Below are 24681 nucleotides of genomic sequence, written 5' to 3'. Positions count from 1 at the left end.
AGAAAAAAAACACAGGGTTTTTTTTTATAACCTTCGGTAAATTTTCACATGTTTTAAACACGCCCAAGTATTTTTTTATATATGTGATTCAACTAGTCATGTTGATATTTTATAAGGGTGTTTTACTTTAAATGTTTTGATGGAATTTCATCCATATTAAACAGTTTTGAATGATTTCAGACTTCTTTTTTTTTTTTAAAGAAAAAACAAACTTGTACATCTTTTTCATTATTATATCCTCAAGCAAAAGACACTGTTTGTAATACACACAAATACACACAGGTGTAATCAAGTTTAGTAATCCCAAGTATAGTTTAGTACATGGGCATACAAAACTTGATTACACCTGTGTATATTACAAGCAATGTCTTCTGGTTGAGAATATATTAATAAAAAAAATTTTACAAGTAATAATGAATGATGTGAAATTCAAATTGATAGCACCAAAAATAGATCTGGCTTATTTTGTTTTAATGTTTAAAGTTAATGGTTGCAATTTTTAATTTCAATTGAAGAAAAAATGGCTGAAGACGGTCTCTTGAAAGAAATTTTGGAGTCCTTGAACGATGCAGACACCATTAATTTGTTTGCTGAAGTCCATGGTCTAACGGGTAATGTCGATGTCGAAAACCGATTAAAGGAAATCAATTGGAAACAACATGTTGACAGTTTATGGGAAGAGCTGCTTCTTGATCTGGAACCCTCTTCAAAGAGAGCAAGGCCATCACTTGATGACGCACCATTAACTAGCGTTCAGACCGGGGGTGGAAAGGAAAATACAAAGGTTGAGAAACCTTACTTCATATGGAAGAAAGATACCCGGACCTTCAAAAAGAATCTGGCTCGCGACACAAGTTATAAGGTTAAATTCAATGATGAGTGGCAAGGGGACAGATTAATAGATATTTATGACAAATTACATGATATGTTTGATGACGTGTTGTCCCAGGCTAGAGGACACGATGCTGATCTAGGTCGAGTGGTACTCAGTCACCCCAATTTAAACAACCCCATTGTCGTCCCATTACAATCATGGGAAAACCTAAATTCTGATACAGTGATGTCTGAAATTACGAAGGTTCTAAACTCCAACGAAACAATTCCTGTTGACGAGCATTTACTCGTCACTGTAGGATCAATCGATTTGCCAAAGGGTGGGAGTTGGAGTGGAAATAAATTATCGGTAACGTCGCTCTTTGGACCTAATAATACTCTGAAGAGAAAGAAATCGGTCTTGTACGTTGAAAATGACAACAATCTCTGTTTACCCATCGCCATAGGTCTATGTTTCATGAAGACCTGTAAAAAGGTAGACGCTCCGACGTGGTCGCGTTTAGTCGGAAACGACTCGGAGGCGGCCATTATGAGTCATGTGATTCAACACAAAACCGTTCCCAAACACTATTACGGTAACCTGCTTAAAAAATCACGTAAGAAATACCAGACCGAAATGGCCATTTGGCTGTGTGAAAAAGCAGATGTACCTGTCAACAGATATTTGGGTCTGAATGATATCGAACCCTTCGAAACCCTGCTGAATGCGAGTATCAATGTGGTGTCGTCCCGTGTGGGTAACAAATTTGTCCGTGTTACAAAAGGAGATATGGAAAGAACTTCTCTATACTTGTATCACGTAGAAACAGAAAATGAGAAACATTGGCATGGTATTGGAAATATACAAGGGTTCTTCAATACCAGTTACTTTTGTCATTCGTGTTTGAAACCCTATAAAAACAAATATGCACATACTTGTGCGACTTCATGTGACGTGTGTCTGCACGATAACTGTCCCGAGTCGGAAGTGCAGGTAGGATGTCCATCTTGCGGTCGTGTCTGTCGTTCACTGACCTGCTTTGAAAGACATAAAGTCGAGAAAATGGTAAGAAAAGACAAGCTGCCCCCTGCCTGTCAACTGTGGCATCAGTGTAAGAAATGTCGCGTTAAACTGTCGGTTGCTAAACGCAATCCTAAACTACACGCCTGTGGCGAGTGGCAATGTCCTAGCTGTTACGAATACTACGTAGGGGAACACTTCTGTTATCAAAAGTCCTCTCAATCCGATCCTGAGGAACGAGAGAAAAAAAAATTCATTTTCTATGACTTTGAAACACGTCAAGATGATATTTTTCAATGCGAACAGGGTTACACTCCTTCTCGTATTAGATGTCGAGAATGTGTTGTCAAAGAACGTCAATGTGTAGATTGTAGGCTCTGTCGGTATTGTGAGGATCCGTCTTGTGGGCTACAACAACATAAAGTAAATTTTGCTGTACTACAAACGTCCTGTCATGTCTGCGAACAGAAAGAATTAAACGAAGATTCTAAATGTAACGAGTGTGGTGTACGCTGTGTCAGGTGCTGTCAAATGAAGAAATCAAAGTTCGTGGGCCCCCCCTGTCCAGATACTTGCGGTCACCGGGAACTGATCTTTCGTGGCGAAAACGCGGCACAACAGTTATGTGCCCACGTGACTCAACCTCATTTGAAAAACACCATTTTAATTGCTCATAATGCCAAAAGCTTTGACTTGTATCCAATTTTAGAGGTTCTCATCGACCGACATTCGATTCGGCCAGATAAAATCATTTATAATGGATCCAAAATAATGTACATGCACATCGCCAACAAACTTAATCTCACGTTTTTGGATTCGTTAAATTTCCTCCCCATGAAATTGGCAAAGATTCCAGAAGCGTTTGGTCTACAGGAACCCAGCAAGGGGTTCTTCCCGCATTTTTTTAATACTAAAGAAAACCAAACTTACGTGGGCCCTTATCCAGCTCTGGAATTCTACGGATACAATTTCATGTCGACAGGGGAGCGAAAGAAGTTAGCCAGTTGGCATGCAAGCAAGAGTTCCGAAGTATTTAACTTTCAAAAAGAAATGTTGAAGTACTGTCGATCAGACGTCGACATTTTAAGAAGGGGTTGTATAGCGTTTCGAAATACGGTACTTCAAGTCACAACAATTGAAAATTCACATGTTCAACCTGATGGTAGTATTTCAAAGACTACCATCGACGGTGTAGACCCATTTGACTATGTAACGATTGCCAGTGTATGTATGGGCATTTACAAAACTTTATTTCTCAAGCACAATATTGAAGTTGAAATCACCAAAGACCAGACATCCACTTGGCACACAATGGACGATTTTGAGGGTGTAAAGGGGATATGGCTTGAAGGAAAATGGGTAGCTCTCAGTGACCTGGAAATGGAAGACAATATTGAAGTGGGAAAACGACAGTTAAAGAGTCCCATAGGTGTAGTACCTTCTCAGGGATACGTCAGCAAAGAGAATTTTAGTAAAATCTCTATTCAATGGTTAGAATGGCTTATGCATCGAAGTCGACAACGTGGAACACCTGTACATATTCAACACGCTCTAAATGGGGGAGAACATCATGTGCCTGGCACCAATTACCATTGTGACGGTTTTATTGCGAATCCTAACGGGAAAGGCACCATATACGAATTTTATGGTAAGACATTTTATTTTATGTAACAAACTTTGGTACCGAATTTGCCCCTCCCTTTCCCCTAACGGAGGGGAGGGGGGCGGCGGCGGCAAATCTTACCTTGAAATATTTTTTTTAATTAAATGTTACGTGTATTTCTTTTTTAAAATAAGGTTGTGTGTACCATGGGTGTCCGGATTGTTTCCAACAGGATCGATCTGATGTCAAGCACCCCGCAACAAACCAGACGCTAGACGAACTCTTCAAAATGACGAAAAAGCGAGAACGAGAACTCAAAGAGCTTGGATACGATCTGATCGTCGTATGGGAGCACCAGTTTCGATATCAGTTGGATAAAAATATTGAATTGCAGCAATTCGTTTCCACATTGGATCTGCAAGACAGGCTTGACCCCCGTGAGAGTTTCTTTGGTGGCCGGACCAATGCTGTTAAACTTCATTATAAAGCGAAAGAAGACGAAATTATTCAGTATTACGATTTCACAAGTCTCTACCCGTGGACAAACAAGTATTGTCGTTATCCTGTAGGTCATCCGACCATTATCACGGATGGTTTTCAGGACATATCCAATTACTTTGGTCTCGCCAAAATTAAAGTCCTTCCACCAAGAAAATTGTATCACCCCGTGCTTCCGTACCGATCCCAAGGTAAACTGAAATTTCCGTTGTGTCGAACATGTGCGGACGCTGAAAATCAATTTGACTGTACTTGTTCTCAAGAGGAAAGAGCCATCACGGGCACGTGGTGTACTCCTGAAATTCAAATGGCAGTAAAGAAAGGGTACAAAATTGTGAAAATGTATGAAGTTTATCATTTTGAGCAATCGTCTCAATATGACCCCACATCGGGTAAGGGGGGTCTGTTTGCGGATTACGTCAATATGTTTCTTAAAATTAAGCAAGAAGCCTCGGGATTTCCGACCGAGTGTGACAGTGAAGAGTCGAAACTTGAATACATCCGAAAATATAAAGAAAAAGAGGGTATAGATTTAAAGTATGAAAAAATTCAGAAAAACCCAGGTTTACGTTGTTTAGCCAAACTCTGTCTCAATAGTTTTTGGGGGAAATTCGGTCAGAGGCTCAGCATGAAACAATCCATGTTCTTTCACGAGTCCGAATCTGCAAAGTTTTTTCAGATTCTCTCAGATCCAACTAAAATCCCTCAAAACTTTCATATTGTTTCCAGGGACACCCTTCAATTTGAATGGAGTAATCACCCCTTGTTCATGCCCCCTGATTGTAAAACAAATATATTTTTGGCAAGTTTCACTACTGCGCATGCGCGTTTGCGCTTATTCAGTGTACTAGATCAGTTAGGGGAAAACGTGCTTTACTTTGATACAGATAGTGTGATTTTTAAAACCCCCAAGTATGACGATCTGCATTACTTACCTGTAGGAAATTATTTAGGGGAATTGACTAACGAGATCACACCAGAAGAGGGTTATATTGTAGAATTCGTATCGGGGGGTCCAAAAAATTACGCTTACCGTACGCTTTCGGGTAGGGAAGAATGTAAAGTCCGGGGGTTTACTTTAAACTGGGCTAACTCCAAAGTGATAAACTTTGAAGCTATTAAGTCATTGATCTGTGCACCTCAGGACAAGCAAATTGAAATTGTCAACCCCTGTAAAATATCTAGGGACAGTCGAAAAAGAAAATTGTTAAACCGTATAGAAACCAAACGATATCAAATGGTTTACACCAAGAGGAGAATTCTAGCCAATCTAGATACGCTGCCATTTGGATTTTGTTAAAATTATGATAATGAAGATGTACAATTTAATAGCGATTTTTATTTTAATGTTCGTATTACAATTCAATGTATTTATTATCATTTACAATTGTATGCATTGCATTATGTACAATAAAAGTAGGTTATAAAAGAACGGTCTTTTTTTTCTCCAAATATAACACTCAGTACGTAAGCCAAGGAATGTGTTTCTTGCGTCGTTTCATGGGCACACCAGGAGGTTTTCCTATTATTTGAGTTCTACTGACGTAACCACTTCCTGTCTGTGAGGTGTCATTAATTGATTCACTCATCGTTTTTTCAGACAACTGTTTTTGATCCTTGTTGTCATTCACGATGTCAGGTTTAACAGGTTCTTCTTTTTTCTCAACTCTTTGTAGGAGATGTTCGTATTTTAATTTTGGCACTAGTATCATTTCTCTTGCCATTTTTGTCCATATGATGAACAATGGGTTTCAGTAACAATGATACTAATGGTAGATGTTTCAATAAAATCCCACGTTTCTGTTTTGTACTGACTTCTCTCGATCCCAGTGATCGAATGTACGTCTGGTAAGGTTTCAGCTGATTTATATACTTCTTCGTCAGAGGAAAAGTTCCCGTGTAAATATTCAGGGCGATTTCACTGATGACATCGTATTGTTCACTAGTCAAAGACTTAACGATTAATTTCTGTTGAGCGATGTTTGCACTAAGCATAAAATGTAAAAATGCCCTCTGCTTCCGTATTCTTCGGTTCATTTTTGCAATATGAATAAATTGTTATCAAATACATGTATTTATAGAGGTTGATAAATAACCATGTCCTCTCCTGGCAAGATGTGAGATCGCAGTTGGTACTCTTTGTTCTGGGTAGGTTCTAAACAAACGTGTAAATAACCAAAATTTGGACGTGTTGCAGTTTCGTATGCTGCTTTGAAAAACGGAACACACCCTGGTAAAATTTGTGAACCGAAGGTAATGATCTGGCGGGAATCACGGTAATTCTTAAATAAAATCACATTTAGACAGTTCAAGGATATGGTCCTTGCATATTTACCAGGAGGGTACAAGTTTTGAGAGAGCATCACAGTACTAACGTTACGGTGATGAGAAGTCACCGTAAAAAGATGTACACAATCTTGAGATTGCGCGACCTGTAGCATAAGATCGTCCAATACGACTATCGTGTGGTTTACACCCTCTGTATACTGCTCTATATCCTCCTTGGAGGGTAATCCTTGATGAAGAATGAATCTCGGTATGTCAGCCATCATTTCGTCAAACATGGGTTGATATTCAGAATAAGCATAGATGATTTTATCGACAGAAGTGGAAAACATACCATCTGCATTTTGTAAGAGTCGTTTAGTGAAAAATGTTTTTCCGCTTTGCGTACTACCACAAATTAAAATTGTGGTGGGTGCTGAAAATGGTAGTACGGATTTTGTGTTCCACCATTCGCTCTGAGTTGCCATGTTTCTCTTTCTTCTACAAATTCTTTAATGACATGACTCGTATAACTGAACAAGTATTTATAAGAAGTTGCTAATGCATATTTCATGTTTTATTGATACAAGAATTCATGTATGAAACTACGTACAAAGTCATCATTTAGTTGAATGCTACTAGAAAATAAAGTATAAACACTTGATAATGGCATTTTAAGACACAATCTAGCTATTAAAAACACAAGTACATAAAGCCCACATAAATCAGAGTAGGATGGTTGAAGTCTTTTACATTTAAAATTGCAATATGCACTATTCTTGTAAATAAAGTTTTCAATCTTCTTGTAATGTTCTGGTGGTTTTCCGAGACTGTCGAAAAAATCCGCCTCCGAGGAACTGTGTATAATTACAGCGACCCAGTGCTCTCCTGGAAATGGTAAAGGTTGTGTATTGATGATGAAGGCACTTGGGTATAATGTCACGACTTCCGGTAAGGTATTACTGGCAAATACTCCTTTAACAAATCTTTTTAAGTTAGGTTCATTCTTCACAAAATTGAGGAGCTGTGTTGAATTCATGGTTGAATGTAATTGATGTCCCGGGACTTGTCCACTTCAAGTAGAGAGGAAAAGGTGGCAAACACCAAAACGTTGGCAGCTTTTGTTGTTGCTTGCTTGAACTTTAGTTCGAGTCTGGTGTTTCCTCTTCGAATCAAGTTTAAATATTCTTCACCAAAACCACAGGGATCTATGGTAAAGACGAACAGAGAATATCCACTTCCAAAGTTGTCTCTGGTGATTAATAGACCTGCGTCTTGATTCCATTTTCCAGAAGCCTCAAACAGTCGAGCATATGCTGAAGAATAATGTCCTGTCGTAAAATCGGTTTTTAAGGGTCTGCCTGGGACGCTTTCTCCATTTACGTATATCCCTACATCTGTTAAACCAAAATGCTCGAAATTAAACGGATTGGTTGTGTAATCCCCATTCACACTTTTCTGATCTACCAGACCTATAACGATACGGTCGGGCACTGCCTGAGGAAAAATATTGTCCCAGTAAAATTCGACAGATCCTTTAGGAATGGTGTTCATTTTCAATTCATTTCTTGAAATGGTGTATTTCACAGGGGTAGATTCTATTTGCTTGCTGTGGTTCAGCAAAACACCAGGATCTACTCGAACTTTGGCCACTTTGTACACGACATCCAGTAATTCTAGTTTGTATGCCGGGGTGCTCTGTCCTGACATCAGTACAAAAGGTGCACTAGATCTAAAAAGCTTAATGTAAATATCTACGCCGTTGATCAAGTATTTGTCGATGTCAAAAATGTCCTCCATCAGGTTACCCTCCAGTTCAAAAACCTTACTTTCCTGTGTGTAACCATAGCGCAAGACTAGTCCAGCATTGCCACCATTGTAGGCGTTAGCGTCACCCAAATTTCCTTCGTCCTTAAAAAACAACTGGGATTGCTTCTGGGAAGATAATTCCTCTTTTCCACAAAACAAGACTGTTTTTAGGTATGCCTTCCAAGGGTAATTATTCGTATTGAAGGAAACCAATTTGTTATTTAAGTAGACATCCATCTGAGAAAACATGCTTTGCAATGGTAGATTGATAATTCCTGTCTTTTCGTTGGCCGCTAATGAGGAACCATCTGTTTTCAAAATTCTGGCTTTCACATACAATCGACTTCTTTTTAAATCGATATATTCCGCTCCCGATCCAGATACGACGATTTCTATGGGAGTATCTGATACTCCAATACTGGAAATCGGTCTGGCTTCCGTAAAATACACTTTTTCGACTGCTACCTGATTAGTGGGTGAAGCAAAGAGTGAAAGTTCCATTGGTTGGGCTATGTCTTTATCATCACGGCTAAGGAAGGCCATCTTTACTGCTCAAAAGCGTTGTTGTATCTATCAATCTTGAAGAGTTTTTTGGGCTTTTGTGATGTCCGTTTAACCACGGGTGTTTGACGCTTTTTAGATCTTCCGTTTGTTTTCTTTCTGGAGACTGATGTTTTCTTCTCAGGTTTGGTTTTTCTGCTCTTTCGCGATGTTACCGTCTTCAATTTTTTGGTAGAAATGACGGAGGGGCGTTGTGATGGTCTTTTTATACCCCTGGTGACCTTGACTAAGGGGGCGCCTGCTTTTATGTCTTTTGCATGTTCTGTTTTTGCTCTCTCTTCCACGGCAGCCACGGGTGTCACTTGGGGAATAGGGTTTACGGATTCAAACTGTGAATGAGGTCTAATAGGAATTACGTAAGATTTTTGTTTTCTCACACCCCTTCCAATTTGTTTAGGTTTATATTTATATGGGCTGAACTTTTTCTCAGCCATATTTTTGTAAAAGGCTTCCCAGATTTTAGGGTCGCTGATGTACGTCTGACTATTCATCATAAAACGTAAGGAAACTTCTTAAAGTGAAGTGTAACGCTCACCGGTCCGTCTAGGAATGACACCAAGTTGCCTGCTCTGTCCGTTATATATATACAGATCTGTTGTAATTGTCCAGTCTTTACGGGAAGGTAATAAGGTAACGTATAGATAATGTTGTTCTCCTGTTTTTCTCCAAGAACAACTCGCCGTAAGAGGGGTATGTCCTTTCCGCCAACAATTGTTTCCTCACATATGTCACAGCATATATACACCTCGGGAGTTTTCTTGGTTGGATCCCAGCTCTCTGTAGTAAATTCTGTTAAAGCAACTGTCCAGTATCCATCAAATAGAATTTGTTTATTCAACTGAACTCGAAAACAATTGGGTTTATTGTCAAAATATTCTGAGCTGTCTGTAGACCTCAACACCATTCGAAGGCTCATCTTGACTGATGGTGATTAGTGGAAGAAAACTGTTTTTATTTGGTGTTTTCTAGGGAATTTTCGGGAATCCACGAATTGAATTTTGTGGGCCATCCGTCCCACTTTACGTACACTTCCTTTGTTTTACCACGTTTTCTCTTTCTCAACACCTTTTCCACTCTATACAGTATATCCCCGGACTTCATGACTTTTTGAAGTTCAGATTCATAAAAAGTGCCTTCTATTGGATCATCAGCTAAATCCTTTATTTTATACACAGGTATATCAGCTCTCTTATAGCGATTAGACACTTTAAAATACTCTTCAGTCCATTTTTGCTGGTAGTCTCTTTGAAATGGATGTTTTAGCTGTGAAATACGTACGTCATCTCCTACTTTGTACTTAAAAATTGGTTTAGTCCGTTTCTTTTTACCTAACGATTTATTTGGTTTTCCCAACTTGCTTTTGCTCACAGGATTCTTTTTCTTGGTACTGAGATAGGAAATGAGTCTCACCTCATCTGCATTTTCCTTGGTGACAGTAACAGGTGCTTGTTCTCCAAGAGATCTATGAGGTCTCTGGTTATAACTAGTCACTAAATCTTGTAAGACATTAACATAACGGTATGTTTTATTTTTCAGAAAATAACGATACATCAGATTTTTCATGGTACGAATAACTCTTTCGGCATAGTTTGCTTTAGTTTCATTTTGGGTATATATGACATGGACACCCTCCTTCTTTAAAAACGCTTTTACCCAGCGATTTTTAAATTCGCTTCCTTTATCTGTTCTGAGTGTTTGAGGTTTTCGTCCTGTTTGAAAAACTGATTTTAGACCTTCTGTGATATTTTGGTGTTGCTTATTTTTCAAAGGCACTATAAATAAAAAACGACTGAATATATCTATTAGCACTAACAAAAATTTATAGCCATCGTTTTCGGAAGAAATATTGCTGACATCTGCTAAATCACCGTCCCACATGGAGTCAATGGTGTTCACAACAACCTTTGAGCGCGGAAACGAACGACGGATAGGTTTCATCAAACTGTAAGGATCTTCGTTGTTCAAAAATTGCCTGATTCTAATTCTTCCTATTTTATACTTTCCATCTTGTTTTACGGCTTGGTAAAGTTTTTCAGGACCTCCAAACGCCCCTGGATTTCCGGGGGTATAGTAGAGTTTTTTCAGATAGTCTGTATACTTGGACATCCTGTACCTGACTGATCAGTACTTCTTGTCTGTCTTGCATTATGTACAAAATTAATCAAAGTCATTTGTTTTGTATTTATATTATTTTATTATAAATATCACGATGCAATTGAACATTAAAAGGTTTTTTCATTAAAAGTTTTTTTCATATGTACAAACCGCCAAAATATGGCTGAAATATTGCCGATCGGGCGTTAAACAATAAAATCAATCAACCAATCATATGTACAAAATAATTTTGATCACAATTACTGTTATTCAATGTCGCTTTTGATTGTCTGCAAGTCTTGTGAGGCATTGGCATTACATTTCAGGGACACATCTTCCTTAGGTTCATATCCAAATGGAGTACACTCGGGGCAACTATACATTCCAAGTTGATTTTGATGGGATTCACTGAATGCACATATGTCTATGTCATTTAATTCGGGAACACATTCTCGCACTTCCTTAACGGCCTGCAGTAATCTGGTCAGTTTACGGTTGTTCAGAGTCACACCCTTCCGTGTTGGAACAGGTTCCGGGGCGTCATCTGGCTTCCAAAAGTGTCTTATGTCCACCGTAGAATAGCCGGGAGTGATGGAGACATACACACCACCTCCAATATGCCATTTCATTTCTTCATTCGATCTGTTTTGCAGATAGTTTTGGATATCAGGTAGAATGGATTCAAACATCAGCCATCTGGATAACGGAAATGTTACTCCCTTCTTTGTCGGAATCATACCATTGTTGGTCGATGTAAAGTGACGAATGTGTATATTGATCTTGTCTTTGAAAGACACAGCTGTGAGGAAAATTTCGTTGAAATCATCCAGACCAATTCTGCATCGCACGTTTTGAGACAGTTGTCGTTCTACAGGATCTTTCTTTAGTTTGTTTTCAACATATCGTTTTTCAGCCGTGTTCACAATTAAGGATCTGGCCATGGCTAACTTTTTTTCGTACTCGGACATGGCATCTTCACCGGCAGAGAGAAGCTTGGATAACTCAGTTTGGTTGGATTTCATCAGAGCCATTCGAAGACCCCTGAAAGCTTTTGGTCCACCACGGAGAATTATATGTAGTAGTTTTCTGTTTCTGTCGTAACTGGATTTCTCTGCTTCAATTTGTTGTCTCATTTCATCCGTTATAATGTTAGAGACAAGGAGATGCCCGACAACCGAAGAGCTCGTCATTTTCTTAACCAGAGTGGTGTAGTTCACTTTAATAAGGTCCTGATGTTTTTGCTCCATATCTGCTGGAAGGTTGTTGCGTCTTGTAAGATCAACTCACATCTGATGAAAAATGTTTGTATCCACCAAGTTTTTATAACAATTAATCACATGGGTTGATGACCTTAGACATTTTCATTAGGTTTGTAGTTCTTTTAAAAATGTGACCGCAGAATTGTCCATTTAATATGTAATAGCATTATCCTGACCTTAGACTGAATTGACCGTAGACATATACAGTATTAACCGAATTTTTATTTCATTGTTTTTGTGATAAAAGACAAGGGTTTTTGGTAATAAAGGCAAGAGTTTTTGATAATACGTCAAGAATAGTTTCTACAGTATTCAACACTCCCCTCAGCACATAAAGGCTATTGGACCGACGTACAGTTTCTGTTTTATGAACAAGACGATGAAGCTTGTTGTCCATTTCTTCTGTCAGCCACCTAAATCTTTCCAATAAATTTTCAAGTTTTTTCCAGTCCTTTTCACACACTTTCGCATTTCTTCTTTTCATAAATTTGATTTGTGCTTTAATAGCGAGTACCATTTTAACACATTGCATGAGACATGAAATGTGTATCAAGATGTCATCTTTCCGTTTGGTTAAGACATGAAAAATATGTTCCAACATTCTGGTCCATTGAAATTTTACTCTCCTTAATTCCCTCTCCATTTTCAGGTCACTCCTTTTTTACTTCGTAAGAAGAATGATTCAGTTTGCTAGATACACCAGTTTATATACAATCATGTCACTTTGTTTTTTGAAAGGAGAATTGATGACAACATAATTTCAGTTTGCTCAATTCTCCTTTTGAAATGAGCTCTATCTATGGCATACTGCATCCACACTCCTTTCCTTTCTTCGTATGGTATCAATATTGTTTGTACGTAATTGTCAAAGCGAACTTTCTTCTGTATTTTATCCATATTTAACACACACTATTTTGTTTTTTTTTAATTGACTACCAACAGTACTTTTTAGGCATAACTCGTCGTTTTAGTAGGTACTCCTCGGATCCCCAACAGTCTGCGACATCGTATCCTTCTTTCATTTTTTCTTTAAAATCAGCAATACACTCTTTCTTTTTATCAAACCATCGACTCTCTAAAAGTGTCCATTTCTTCTTATCTCTTCCCAAAGAGTTCCATGCCAGTACTTTCCACTTATACTGTGTAACATGACCATCCATGGTTATAGCTTAGTGTGTATGTGTATATTTAAAAAAATATGAAAATTTATAATATATACCCTGCTGAATGACCTCAGACGGACCCAATGTTATGATGACCCCAGACGGGTTAATGCTTTGAGGGTGACCCCAGACGGGTCCATGTTATTAGGGTGACCTCAGACGGACCCATGACGTCAGGTGACCCCAGACAAACCCATGTTATTAGGGTGACCCCAGACGGACCCATGACGTCATTGACCCCAGACGGACCCATGTTATTAGGGTGACCCCAGACGGACCCATGACGTCATTGACCCCAAATAGACCCCAGACTACCCCCCTTACTACTGTCCACATTTTTTTCTCTCTCTTTAAACTTTCATGCAATATCATTTATCTATCAAAATATATCAAGTTATTTTATTGATTAAAAGTTTTACACGTATTATCATATTCATTGAGTCTTAATCTCATAAATTCGATATAACCATTATATATTCTTATATTTCTAATGCGTAAGGCTTCCAAAATTGCAAGTGAGGAATGGAAATAAAAGATAATAATTTATAGGCAAAAAACGCATTCACTTTTAGAATCCCGCAGTGTATCTTTTAAACTTCCTTCTTTATTTAAATCTAACGGCGTTTCATTTGAATGCATTTTAAAAAGAAAGAAATAAAAACAGAAAAATTATTGTATGATGACAGACCACAAGAAAGAAGGGAAAATTTTGACATACATATATAAACAAATATAGACATGATAGTAAGTATTTCAAAGCCCCCTATTTTAAAACTTATTTTCCTCGGGAATTTATGAATTTTAAGTAGTCCAATTTTGTCTGTATTTTCATTTCTTTCGTTTTAAATTTGTTTTAGGTAGTTTTCGGTTTCCGACCACAAGAAGAATGTTTTTATATGTTATGTAATCTTTTACCCCATATTATGTAATCAATGTTTACTTATCAAATGAATCATATTCATAATTCGACTTCATTTTGTTATGATTTTTTGAGACAGATAATAGAAGAAAATTAATAATTTTATGGATTTCTTTACCAATTATCACATGATTAATTACAATTACTTTCAATCAACATTAGTGGCAAAGTGCAACATATCTACATGTAAGTGTTTTGTTGTTTATTGAAATGGAGAGTGAAGGCGGTTTCATGAAATGCTGCGATATTACAATAACTGTTAGTTGGGTTCGTGACTGTACACAGAAATGTTAGGGAATGAGAAGTTCCATAAATGAGTTATTTTATTACAAGGAATTCGCATTGGCAATTGTACATAAATATTTTCAGTTAAACGTTCTTCATTGTTTGATAGCATAAAGCATTGTCCAGTAATTTTAGCAATTTACAAATGGACTCTATAGTGAGTAGATGATTTTACCTTTACACTCCCTATTTTTTTCAAAGCTGAAGATAGGGATGAATTGCTGATTTTAAACAAAACGAATATTTTTTTTTGGGGGGGGGGTAAGGATTTATAAAACCTTCCATTATGAAGTATCGCCCTGAATAATAAATTGTTATCTAAACACTATATTCCACAAAGTTTCACAAAGTTCAATGTGTAGTTAATAACTAAAATATGGAGCTGACTTGTTGGTACATGTAGAAGATCGAGTTGGTAACTGGATGCGTGCCTTCGCAACTCCTAAAGATGTACTTGAACCTCCATCAATGTTCGCTGGCCCACACTCCCCCAGGGTCGGGTGCATTAATAATAATGAAGAAATTAGGAAAGAGTAGGAAAATTAACCCAAAGACAACTCTTTTTAAAAGCATGTAATGCATGTACAACCCGTTCAATATATTAATCATTACCAAGACGGTGGAAGTGAATACAGTGCCCTGTAGAAATAATCACAGACTTTACACATTGTTGCTGTGCAACAAATCACTTGTAATGTAAACAATCGACTTTTCTGGTTATTTTTGTTATTTTCACTTTCAGTTTTTTTTTTTTTTTTTTTTTTTTTTTTTTTTTTTTTTTTTTTTTTTTTTTTTTAAATATTCCCATGTTTTCCGTTTATAAACATTGCAGTCCGCTGCATAATATTCCAATTAAAGTCTACCTAAATTCTTTCTCTCTTTTTAAACTCTTATCAATATCACTTATCCAGTTACTTTACTGAAATTAAACACTGTTACATGTAGTCTTAATCTGATGAAGTCGATATATCCATTAAACATTCTGATATTTCTAATGCATAACGCTTCCAAAATAACAAGTGGGGAATAGAAATTAGAGATAATGATTTAAAGGTAAAAACGTGTTTACTTTTAGAAGCCCGCAATAAAAATGATAGTAAACTCATTTCTTTAAACTTCCTCTTTTCTATCCAAATTATTTTTTTATAATGGCGTTTCAATTGAATGCATTTAAAAAGAAAGAAATAAGAACGGAGCATTTTCTGTATGATGAGAGATCTCAAGAAAAAAGGGAAAATTTTAACAATTTTGAAAACAAATATAGATACATGTATGATGCTGTGGATTTCAGGGGCCCGTTTTACAAAAGAACTTACGACTAAGACCAAATTTTAATTCTGCTAAAAACTTTCCTATTTACATGAAATAAAAAAATTTTTTAATCTTTTTAAAAGGTATGTAGAAAGAAACTTTTACGCTAGCAATTTTAAACAAGATCATTAATTTTGCATAATTTTACAATCAACTGAAATTTTTGGTCTTAGTCGTAAGTTCTTTTGTAAAACGGGCCCCAGAACTTTAAAAAAAAATTTTCTCCAGGCATTTAGATTTTAGGTTAAATCTTCATTGTTTGATAGAATAAAGCATTGTCTAGTAATTTTAGCAACTAACAAAAGGATTCAGTGAGTAGATAATTCGACAATTAAGTACGAAAGCTTTCAAACTATTTGATAGTCTGTAATTAGGTATTATGCAATTGAATGTGCAAATAATAATATGAACCAGGGTTGTTTTAAGGAAAATTACAAGATATTTTATGTGGAAGATCTTCAATGCGTTTTGTGAAATTAAAATTTTAAGTTTTTGCGAGAATATGTATACTATTTAGATCGTTATATAATGTGTAGTTTTTCTTCGTACCGGAATTGATTTTCCAAGAAGATAAAAAATAAAGAATATTGTATTATATAATCTTTGCTTACATGTTATACAAAATGCCTAGACAAGCATGCTTTTCCTTTTGTTAACTGTTGGGTAAGAAATCTTATCGGTAACAGTCAGTAATGGTAATGCCAACCGAGTTCGAAGTGAAAGTACACGTACACTGTGTAGTGTTTTCAAGGAACTCCCTATACATTAAGTGCAACCTGGCTAAAATTTATGTTCCATAGACTGTTTTATTAAACAATGTTCTCGACTGGGGCCATCCATATGTCAGTTTTTCTTTATCCCAGAAAGTAAATGTTTTATAAAACACTTAGATAAGGTTCAAGGACAGTTTCGAGGAAAAACTGCTGTGTTTCAAAGAAAAGACAGGTAAAAATTATTTAAAATAAAATGGTCGATTTTTCAAGTTATCATTAATAAAAAAAAAGAAAAAGAAAAAAAGAACAAAGTATATATTTTTGAGATATGATTTATATTTGATAAAAACAACCGAATTTCTCGGTAATTATGCATCTTCCAACTTTTGGTTTGTTTCAAAATTTCCATTTTACTGTTTATCAACATTGGCGAGTCATACAATGTAGATATTAAACATGAAGTCGACCCACATTTCATTCTGTCTCTTTAAACTATCAATTCAAATACATGTACTTGTATATCAAATTACTTTGAAGAGGGGCAGCTGAAAAAAATGACAAGCAAAAAACAAAAACAAATTTCTTTTTTAACAAGAGGTCCAAGGGCCTTAACGGTCACCTGAGTACAATACAACAATTTAGAGGATCCATAAACTGATAAATGAAGCTTTGTTGCCCAAAACCAAGAAAAATAGTACGATTAGCATCAACAAAATAATTGGTCTAGTATCTATCTGTCCCCCATTTATCACTATTACCATGCAGACTATTAACAAAATGTCTATTTTTTATCCCAATATTATTACTTCTCACATTGGCCTCTCTTGGCCTTTGAAAAACATTTGAAAAGATAAGTTATTTTTGTCTCATTTTTATTCATCTTTTATTTCCAAGTCTACCTGATCATTAAAACTATGAAAGTACTTTTTGTATTATACAATAAATATTCTTGCATAATTCTTGTATTCTATTAACCTTTCAAATACATTGTTTACAGTGATTAATTATCAAAGGGGAATGGTAAAGGGGAATGACTTTGCTCATCAGAATACAAGTGAATAGAGCCCTGGCCAGGAACAGAACACTTGAATAATTGGTTCAGGTGTTCAAAATTCTGGTAAAAATACCTTTGCATATTAAAACTTTTACTCTGTTTGCCTCGAATATGCCCAGAAGCATAGATGATTTTCAAAGAAATGCATTTTCATTATATTATTAAATAAATAAAGCCCCACCCTTACACAAAACATCTGACCCAGGGGCCATGACCTCACAATTCTGGAAGAAGCACCCTTGCTCATCATAACTATACACTTGTTTCTTTGCTATATAACCAATGTAGGAGAAAAAATATTTTGAAAGAAATTATGCATTTTCACTAGATAATCAATACAGTCCCACCCCTTCACCAGAACCCCTGACCCAGGGGGCATAAATTTCACAATTTTGGAAGAGGCATTCTTCCTTATTATAACCATGCACTTTCTTTGTTTGAATAATACCCAGGAGCAGAGAAGAAGATTTTGAAAGAATTTATGCATTTTCCTTGTATAATTAATAGAGTCCGATCCCGCCCTTAAAGACCAGAACCCTTGACCCAGGGGCCATGAAATTCACTATTTCTGAGGAGGCAACCATGCTTACCATAACTATGTTCTTAATTTATTTAATATCCAGGAGAAAGAAGAAGATTGATTTTCAAAGAATTAATGCATTTTCACTATATATATACATGTATATCAATGGAGATTCACAATTTTGGAAGAGGCACTCTTGCTCATCATAACTATGTATTTAGTTACTTTATTTAATACCCAGGAGCAAAGAAGAAGATTTTTAAAGAATTAATCCATTTTTACTATATAATCAATAGAGCCCCACCCTAACACCAGAACACCTGCCCCAGGGGCCATGAAATTCACAATTTAGGAAGAGGCTCTCTTGCTTATCATTATTATGTACTTAGTAACTTTATTTAATATCCAGGAGCAGAGAAGAAGATTTTCAAAGATTTAATGCATTTTCACTATATAATCAATAGCGCTCCGCCCTAACACCAGAATCCCTGACCCTGGGGCCATGAAATTCACAATTTTGGAACAGGCACTCTTGTTCATCATAACTATGTACTTAGTTACTTTATCTAATACCCAGGAGCAGAGAAGAAGATTTTTAAAGAATTAATGCATTTTCACTATATAATCAATACAGTCCCACCCTAACACGAGAACCCCTGACCCAGGGGCCATGAAATTCACAATTTTGGAAGATGCAACCATGCTCATCATAACTATGCACTAAGTTAGTTTATTTAATACCCAGGAGCAGAGAAGATTTTCAATGAATTAATGCAATTTTACTATGTTCAATAGAGCCCCGCCCTAACACCTGAACCCCTGACCCAGGGGCCCTAAAATTCACAATTTCTAAGAAGGCAACTATGCTCACCATTACTATGTTCTTAGTTTATTTAATACCCAAGAGCAGAGAAGGAGATTTTGAAAGAATTAATGCATTTTCACTATATAATCAATAGAGCCCCGCCCTAACACAAGAACCCCTGACCCAGGGCCATAAAATTCTCAATTTTGGAAGAGGCACACTTGCTCATAATAACTATGTACTTGGTTACTTTATTTAATACCCAGGAGCAGAGAAGCAGATTTTCAAAGAATTAATGCATTTTCACTATATAATCAATACAGTCCCACCCTAACACCTGAACCTCTGACCCTGGGGCCATGAAATTCACAATTTTGGAAGAGGCACTCTTGCTCATCATAACTACGCGTGTATGTACTTACTTACTTTATTTAACACCCACAAGCAGAGAAGAAGATTTTCAAAGAATTAATGCATTTCACTACATATAATGAATAGAGACCCACCCTAACACCAGAACCCCTGACCCTGGGGCCAAGAAATTCACAATTTTAGAAGAGGCACTCTTGCTCTTCATAACTATGCACTTAGTTACTTTATTTAATACCCAGGAGCAGAGAAGAAGATTTTCAACGAAATAATGTACTTTCACTATATCAGCTATATTATATAGCCCCGCCCTAGCACCAGAACCCCTGACCCTGGGGCCATGAATTTCACAATTTTGGTAGAGGGCTCAATGCTTTTTACAATCATGCCAACAGTTTGACTGCTTGATGTCCAGGAGTAAAGAAGAAGATTTTTTAAAGATTGCATTAATTTTGGTGGTCTTAGCTCCACCCCTCAGGCCCGGGGGGGGGGGGGGGGCAGGGACCATGAAATTCACAAATTTTGTTCCCCTTTACACATAGATTCCATGTGCTAAAATTGGCTGAAATTGGTTCAGCCGTTTTCAGAGAAGAAGCTGAAAATGTTCAAATGTTAACACACGACGGACGACGACGGACGAAAACAGATAGCAATAGGTCACCTGAGTGACTCAGGTGACCTAAAAAGTTGAAATTGTCGAAACTCCTATCCCATTGAAGGGGGGGGGGGGGAGATTTCAATTTTTTTCACAACCAAGTTTTATTAAAGCATTCCCATGAGTTAATTTTATCGCAGCAAAAGTGGGGGACCAGCCTTTCAATGAACATTTTTAACAGTGAAAATCTAATCGTAGAAAAAATATGACAAAACGAACAGTGGAAATTGGCAGCAATTAATTCGAAATAACATGCTAGATTTTTTTATAGCAATTACCAAAAAGCGTTTCTATATTTTCATTGTTTACAGAATTGATCTTTATTACATGCAAGCTGTACAGCTTGTATGTATTCTTATTCCCTTGTTTTTTTTGCACTGTCTTTCTAATCTCGGCAGCACTCGACAACACCTCGGCCGATTCGTACCTCATCTGCATAATTATCACAAAGGTGACGGATTCAGTCGAGGGTTGCCGAATGATCTCAGCAGCAGAGTCAAACTTTACGGAGACAGTCGAGCATATGTTAACGTTTCACTTGGTAGGGGTCGCCCGCGTGGCGCAGTGGTTAGAGCGTCTGCTCTAGAGTCGCGAAGTAAGAAGTTGATCCTTACGTCGCGGGTTCGAATCCCACTGTGGGACGTGGAGACCGGTCCTTCGGATGAGACCGTATAAACCGAGGTCCCGTGTCGCAGTAGGTGCTGGCACGAAAAAGATCCCTCAATGCTCAATGGCCGTAGTGCCGAGTATAGGACAAAATTTGCAGCTCTCTACCGGAAAGTGGTGGCATCTCCATATGAGTGAAAAATTCTCGAGAGGGACGTTAAACAACATACAAACAAACACTTGGTAGGGCTTCAGAAAAAACTAATGAAGAAATACAAAGCCAAGAAATTTTCAAAACTTATACGGCCTGATAGGTTTAGCTCAGTTTATTGTTTAAGGTTGTTGCTAAAGACGGTAAGCTTTTCTAAAAAGCTCTACTTGTTTTCAATGCAAAGTCAATGTGACTTTATTAATTCAATTATATTATTCATATTGTAAATTCTTAACAATTTCAGGAGTGGGATTAAAATAAAATAAAAATTTATAGAAAAAGAATGCAATTTTCTTTTGTAATCGTGTGTCAATTACTTGTAAAACAACATACAATCAATCAATCGCAAAAGTGGGGGACAAAATATCTTCAGAGTACGTTAAAATAATACAAAACCAGAAGTCTCTGATGAGACTGTAGCTCTGCTGGTTGTACTTATAAAGGAAGATAAAAGTAGCACTTGGACTTGAAACTTTGCAACAGCAATAAATAGAATAATGATCCTTGGTTTAGTCTGTTTTTGTGGCAAGATTTATTGCAATCAGAATAAAACTGTAGGAGGAGTAGCCTTTTAAAATGATTTTACAGAAATTTCGATTTAAGTAACCATGGCAACATCATTCAACAAAATCGAAAAGCAATAATGACAATTATGTATCTTTGTGTAGTCTACTTGTATGCAAAGTTATACTGAAATCAGACAAAACATGTAGGAGGAGTAGCATTTTGAAAGTATTTCAAAAAGATTTTATTTTTAGTAACCATGGCAACACTGCTCATCAAAATCCAAAGCTGGTACAGGGAACTATGAATCTTAGTGTAGTCTACTTGTGTGTCAAGTTATACTAAAATCAGACCAAAACTGTAGGAGGAGTAGCATTTTGAAAGTTTTTCAAGAAAATTTCTATTTTTTTAGTAACCATGGTAACACCGTACATCGAAATCAAAAACCGATACACAAAATCATGTATCTTAGTATAGTGTAATTGTGTGCCAAGTTATAATGAAATCAGATCAGAACTGTAGGAGGAGTAGCGTTTTGAAAAATTGTTTACAGACGGACGGAGAGACAGACAGACGGACGGATGATGGACACCTTACTATCGCATAAGCTCTTCTGGTTTCTGACCAGTAGAGCTAAAAACCTACAGACATCCTGTCGGTTTGGAATATCTTAAGTCATTGTAATAAATAACGCTTAATCTAGAAGACACATCAATGAGGTGGAAAAAAATGTATAATCGATTCCTCGACAAAATAATTCTTCCAAAAGATACAAGATATAGGATATCAATTGTCTGGTTGTACTATTACAATGAAGAGTTGGTCCCATTATAATTTATTCTGAATACTTGTATAAAGAGAAGTATAAAACATTTTTTTTTAAATGTTAAGTTCTAAAATGGATTAATATGCATTTAAATCAAGAATCTAATCCCCAAAATGTGTTTTAAAAAATATATTTTTAAATTTCCATGAAAATTTCATAAAAAAGACGACACATTGAATTTTTATTATGTCTCTTAGTGTAGTCTCCCATCCGGCAGGTTAAACTAGCTCCAAAATACATGTACTTATGTCATATTGTTCAAACTGGTAAACTCATTGTCACAGTAAGGGTTTTATACAAGTACCATCTCATGGAGAAGCTTGTATTCTTTTGTAGAATTAATTCAATATATAATGAATATAATATGAAAAGAATCAAACATGTGTTACGTTTTAAGCATACTTATAATCGACAATTATGATTGCAATTATAATACAGGTGACTCTCGATGGCTCGAACTCCGATCTCTCGAAGTTCTCGATCTCTCGAAGTGAACCTCCGGTCCCGTTTTTTTTCTCTATATAACTAAGCAAATTTACTCCCGATCTCTCGAACTTCCGATCTCTCGAAGTTCTCTATCTCTCGAACCAAAACATGGGTCCCGTTACACTTATTTCATTGAATTTTACTCTCTATCTCTCGAAGTTTTGATTTCTCATACAAGCCAATCAAGCGTAAAATTAACGCAGCGTGGACTTACCTGGATTACAGTGAACACCTGGGGCTGGCATAGACGTGTTAATTGGGTGTTTACATAGATGACACTTCACCTGTGAGATGTCTGAGTGCTGATATAATTAATTTGTTAATTGGTCAATTATAAACAAAACGCTTCATAATTTATTTTCACTTGGCAGAGAGACGATAATTTTGAGAAAATAATTTAGAGACGTGTCAATAATTTCTCATAAATTACGAATTTTTATTTGATTCTACACAATGCCAGTATGGCAACCATTGCACAAGAAATCCTATCTCAAGAACTGAATAGTGATACCGAGCAATCTGGTGAAGGACCCGGTCAAGCCGGGGGGATAACCAGATCGGTATCTGCTATTCAGGAATCTATTTTACGCCAAATACCGTCTAAGCGTAGTAACTCCGAGCAATCTGGTGAAGGACCCGGTCAACCCGGGGGGATAGCCAGATCGGGGATTACAACGCCTAATGCTAAGTCTGCATTAGGAGGCAAAGGTGTGAAACGAAAATTGAATGTAAAGACAATAGAAACGAAATACGAGGCGATCACTGCGGTAGAAAAAGGAGAAAAGTCAAAGACAGCCATTGCCAAAGAATTTGATGTTCCCCTTAACACCCTCTCTACCTGGCTAAAAAATAAAGAAAGTATCATTGATGCATTTCATCAATTCAACCCTAAACGAAAAAACACAAAATCCGCTACCTTTAACGATGTAGAATCGGCCACATTGAAATGGTTTAAGTCAGCCAGAGACAAAAACGTCCCCATATCTGGTCCTATGCTAGCCACTAAAGCCGAGGAATTTGCCGAGAAATTCAACATCACCAATTTCAAGGCATCTAGTGGCTGGCTTGAGAAATTCAAATTTCGACAGGGCATCTCATTTAAGAGAGTGTGTGGGGAGGAGAAATCGGTAGATTCTCAGTCTGCCGATATGCTCCTTTGGAAAGAAAAGTTACCAATAATACTACAGACATACTCCCCAGATGATATTTACAACGCAGACGAGACCGGCATTTTCTTCAGAATGCTACCAGACAAGACCCTAGAATTTAAGGACGTTGACTGCCATGGTGGAAAAAAGAACAAAGAAAGACTGACAGCTATGGTCTGCGCCAATATGAGCGGTGCAGATAAGCTTCCCCTACTTATCATCGGAAAATCGGCAAATCCAAGATGCTTTAAGCACGTGAAGTCATTACCAACAGAGTACCATGCCAACAAAAAAGCCTGGATGACTTCCGACATCTTCAAAGAATGGGTGAAGAAGCTTGAGAAGAAGATGAGGAAGAAGAAAAGGAAGATTGCCTTGATTGTTGACAACTGCCCCGCCCATCCAAAGATTCCTGGCCTCCAAGCAATCGACCTAGTGTTCCTGCCCCCCAGCACTACCTCAAAGACCCAGCCCATGGACCAAGGCATAATTCAGAGTCTCAAGGTCCAGTACCGGAAAAGAGTTCTCCTGAAGTACATCAACGCCATTGACAAAGGACAGACACCAACTATCAGCATCTTAGACGCCCTACATCTCCTCAGCCAAGCATGGGACAACGTTACAGTATCCACAATCAGCAACTGCTTCCGACATGCTGGATTCGCTACCCAGAACGACAACGCAACCCCAGAGGTGCGTTCAACAACGCGAGCGCTCGCCTACTTTCGCGAGCGCTCGCTTCTGAACGATCACGTTAGCGAGAGCGATCGCGAGCACTCGCTAACACACTGTCGACCTAGTTCGCCTTTGAAACCAATATGGCGTCGAAAATTCCTAAAATGAGAATCGTGCACAGTTTTATCGCTGAAATATGGATATAGTGGGTATTGTGTATTTCTTGCCGGAATATCCCAATTAGAACGTTAACGGTTTTTGTTTTACTTCTTTTGTTTACAGATTTTGTCTTGTCGAGAGTTGGAGTGCATTGTTCCAAGTGTTTTTTTCGAGAGAAGTGACATTTTAACCACTTTTTGTCTCCGTTTATATTTTTTATCCATGCAGAGTAACAAGTAAGTGGTTTGTCTGTCACATCTTATTATCGTCTGCTTCCCTTTTTGAAGAAGGATGGCATCTGACGAAAACCTCAGAAGTTCTAAGTAAGTGTGTTTGTTTACAGCTT

At 37.2% G+C, this 24681-nt stretch overlaps 1 protein-coding gene across 1 annotated transcript; it reads right to left on the bottom strand.

Annotated features, from left to right (window-relative positions):
• Positions 1-10863: 10863 nt before the first annotated feature.
• On the bottom strand, positions 10864-11911 carry LOC133171877 (uncharacterized). Its single transcript, XM_061306666.1, has one exon. The coding sequence runs from the start codon at positions 11909-11911 to the stop codon at positions 10931-10933; it is 981 nt and encodes a 326-aa protein (XP_061162650.1). The 3' UTR covers positions 10864-10930.
• Positions 11912-24681: the final 12770 nt, after the last annotated feature.

Source organism: Saccostrea echinata, unplaced genomic scaffold, assembly GCF_033153115.1.
Source record: "Saccostrea echinata isolate AGI-Se365-2 ecotype Australia unplaced genomic scaffold, CSIRO_AGI_Sech_v1 ptg000054l, whole genome shotgun sequence".
Lineage (NCBI taxonomy): Eukaryota > Metazoa > Mollusca > Bivalvia > Ostreida > Ostreidae > Saccostrea > Saccostrea echinata.
This window is presented reverse-complemented; position numbering and strand designations above follow the sequence as displayed.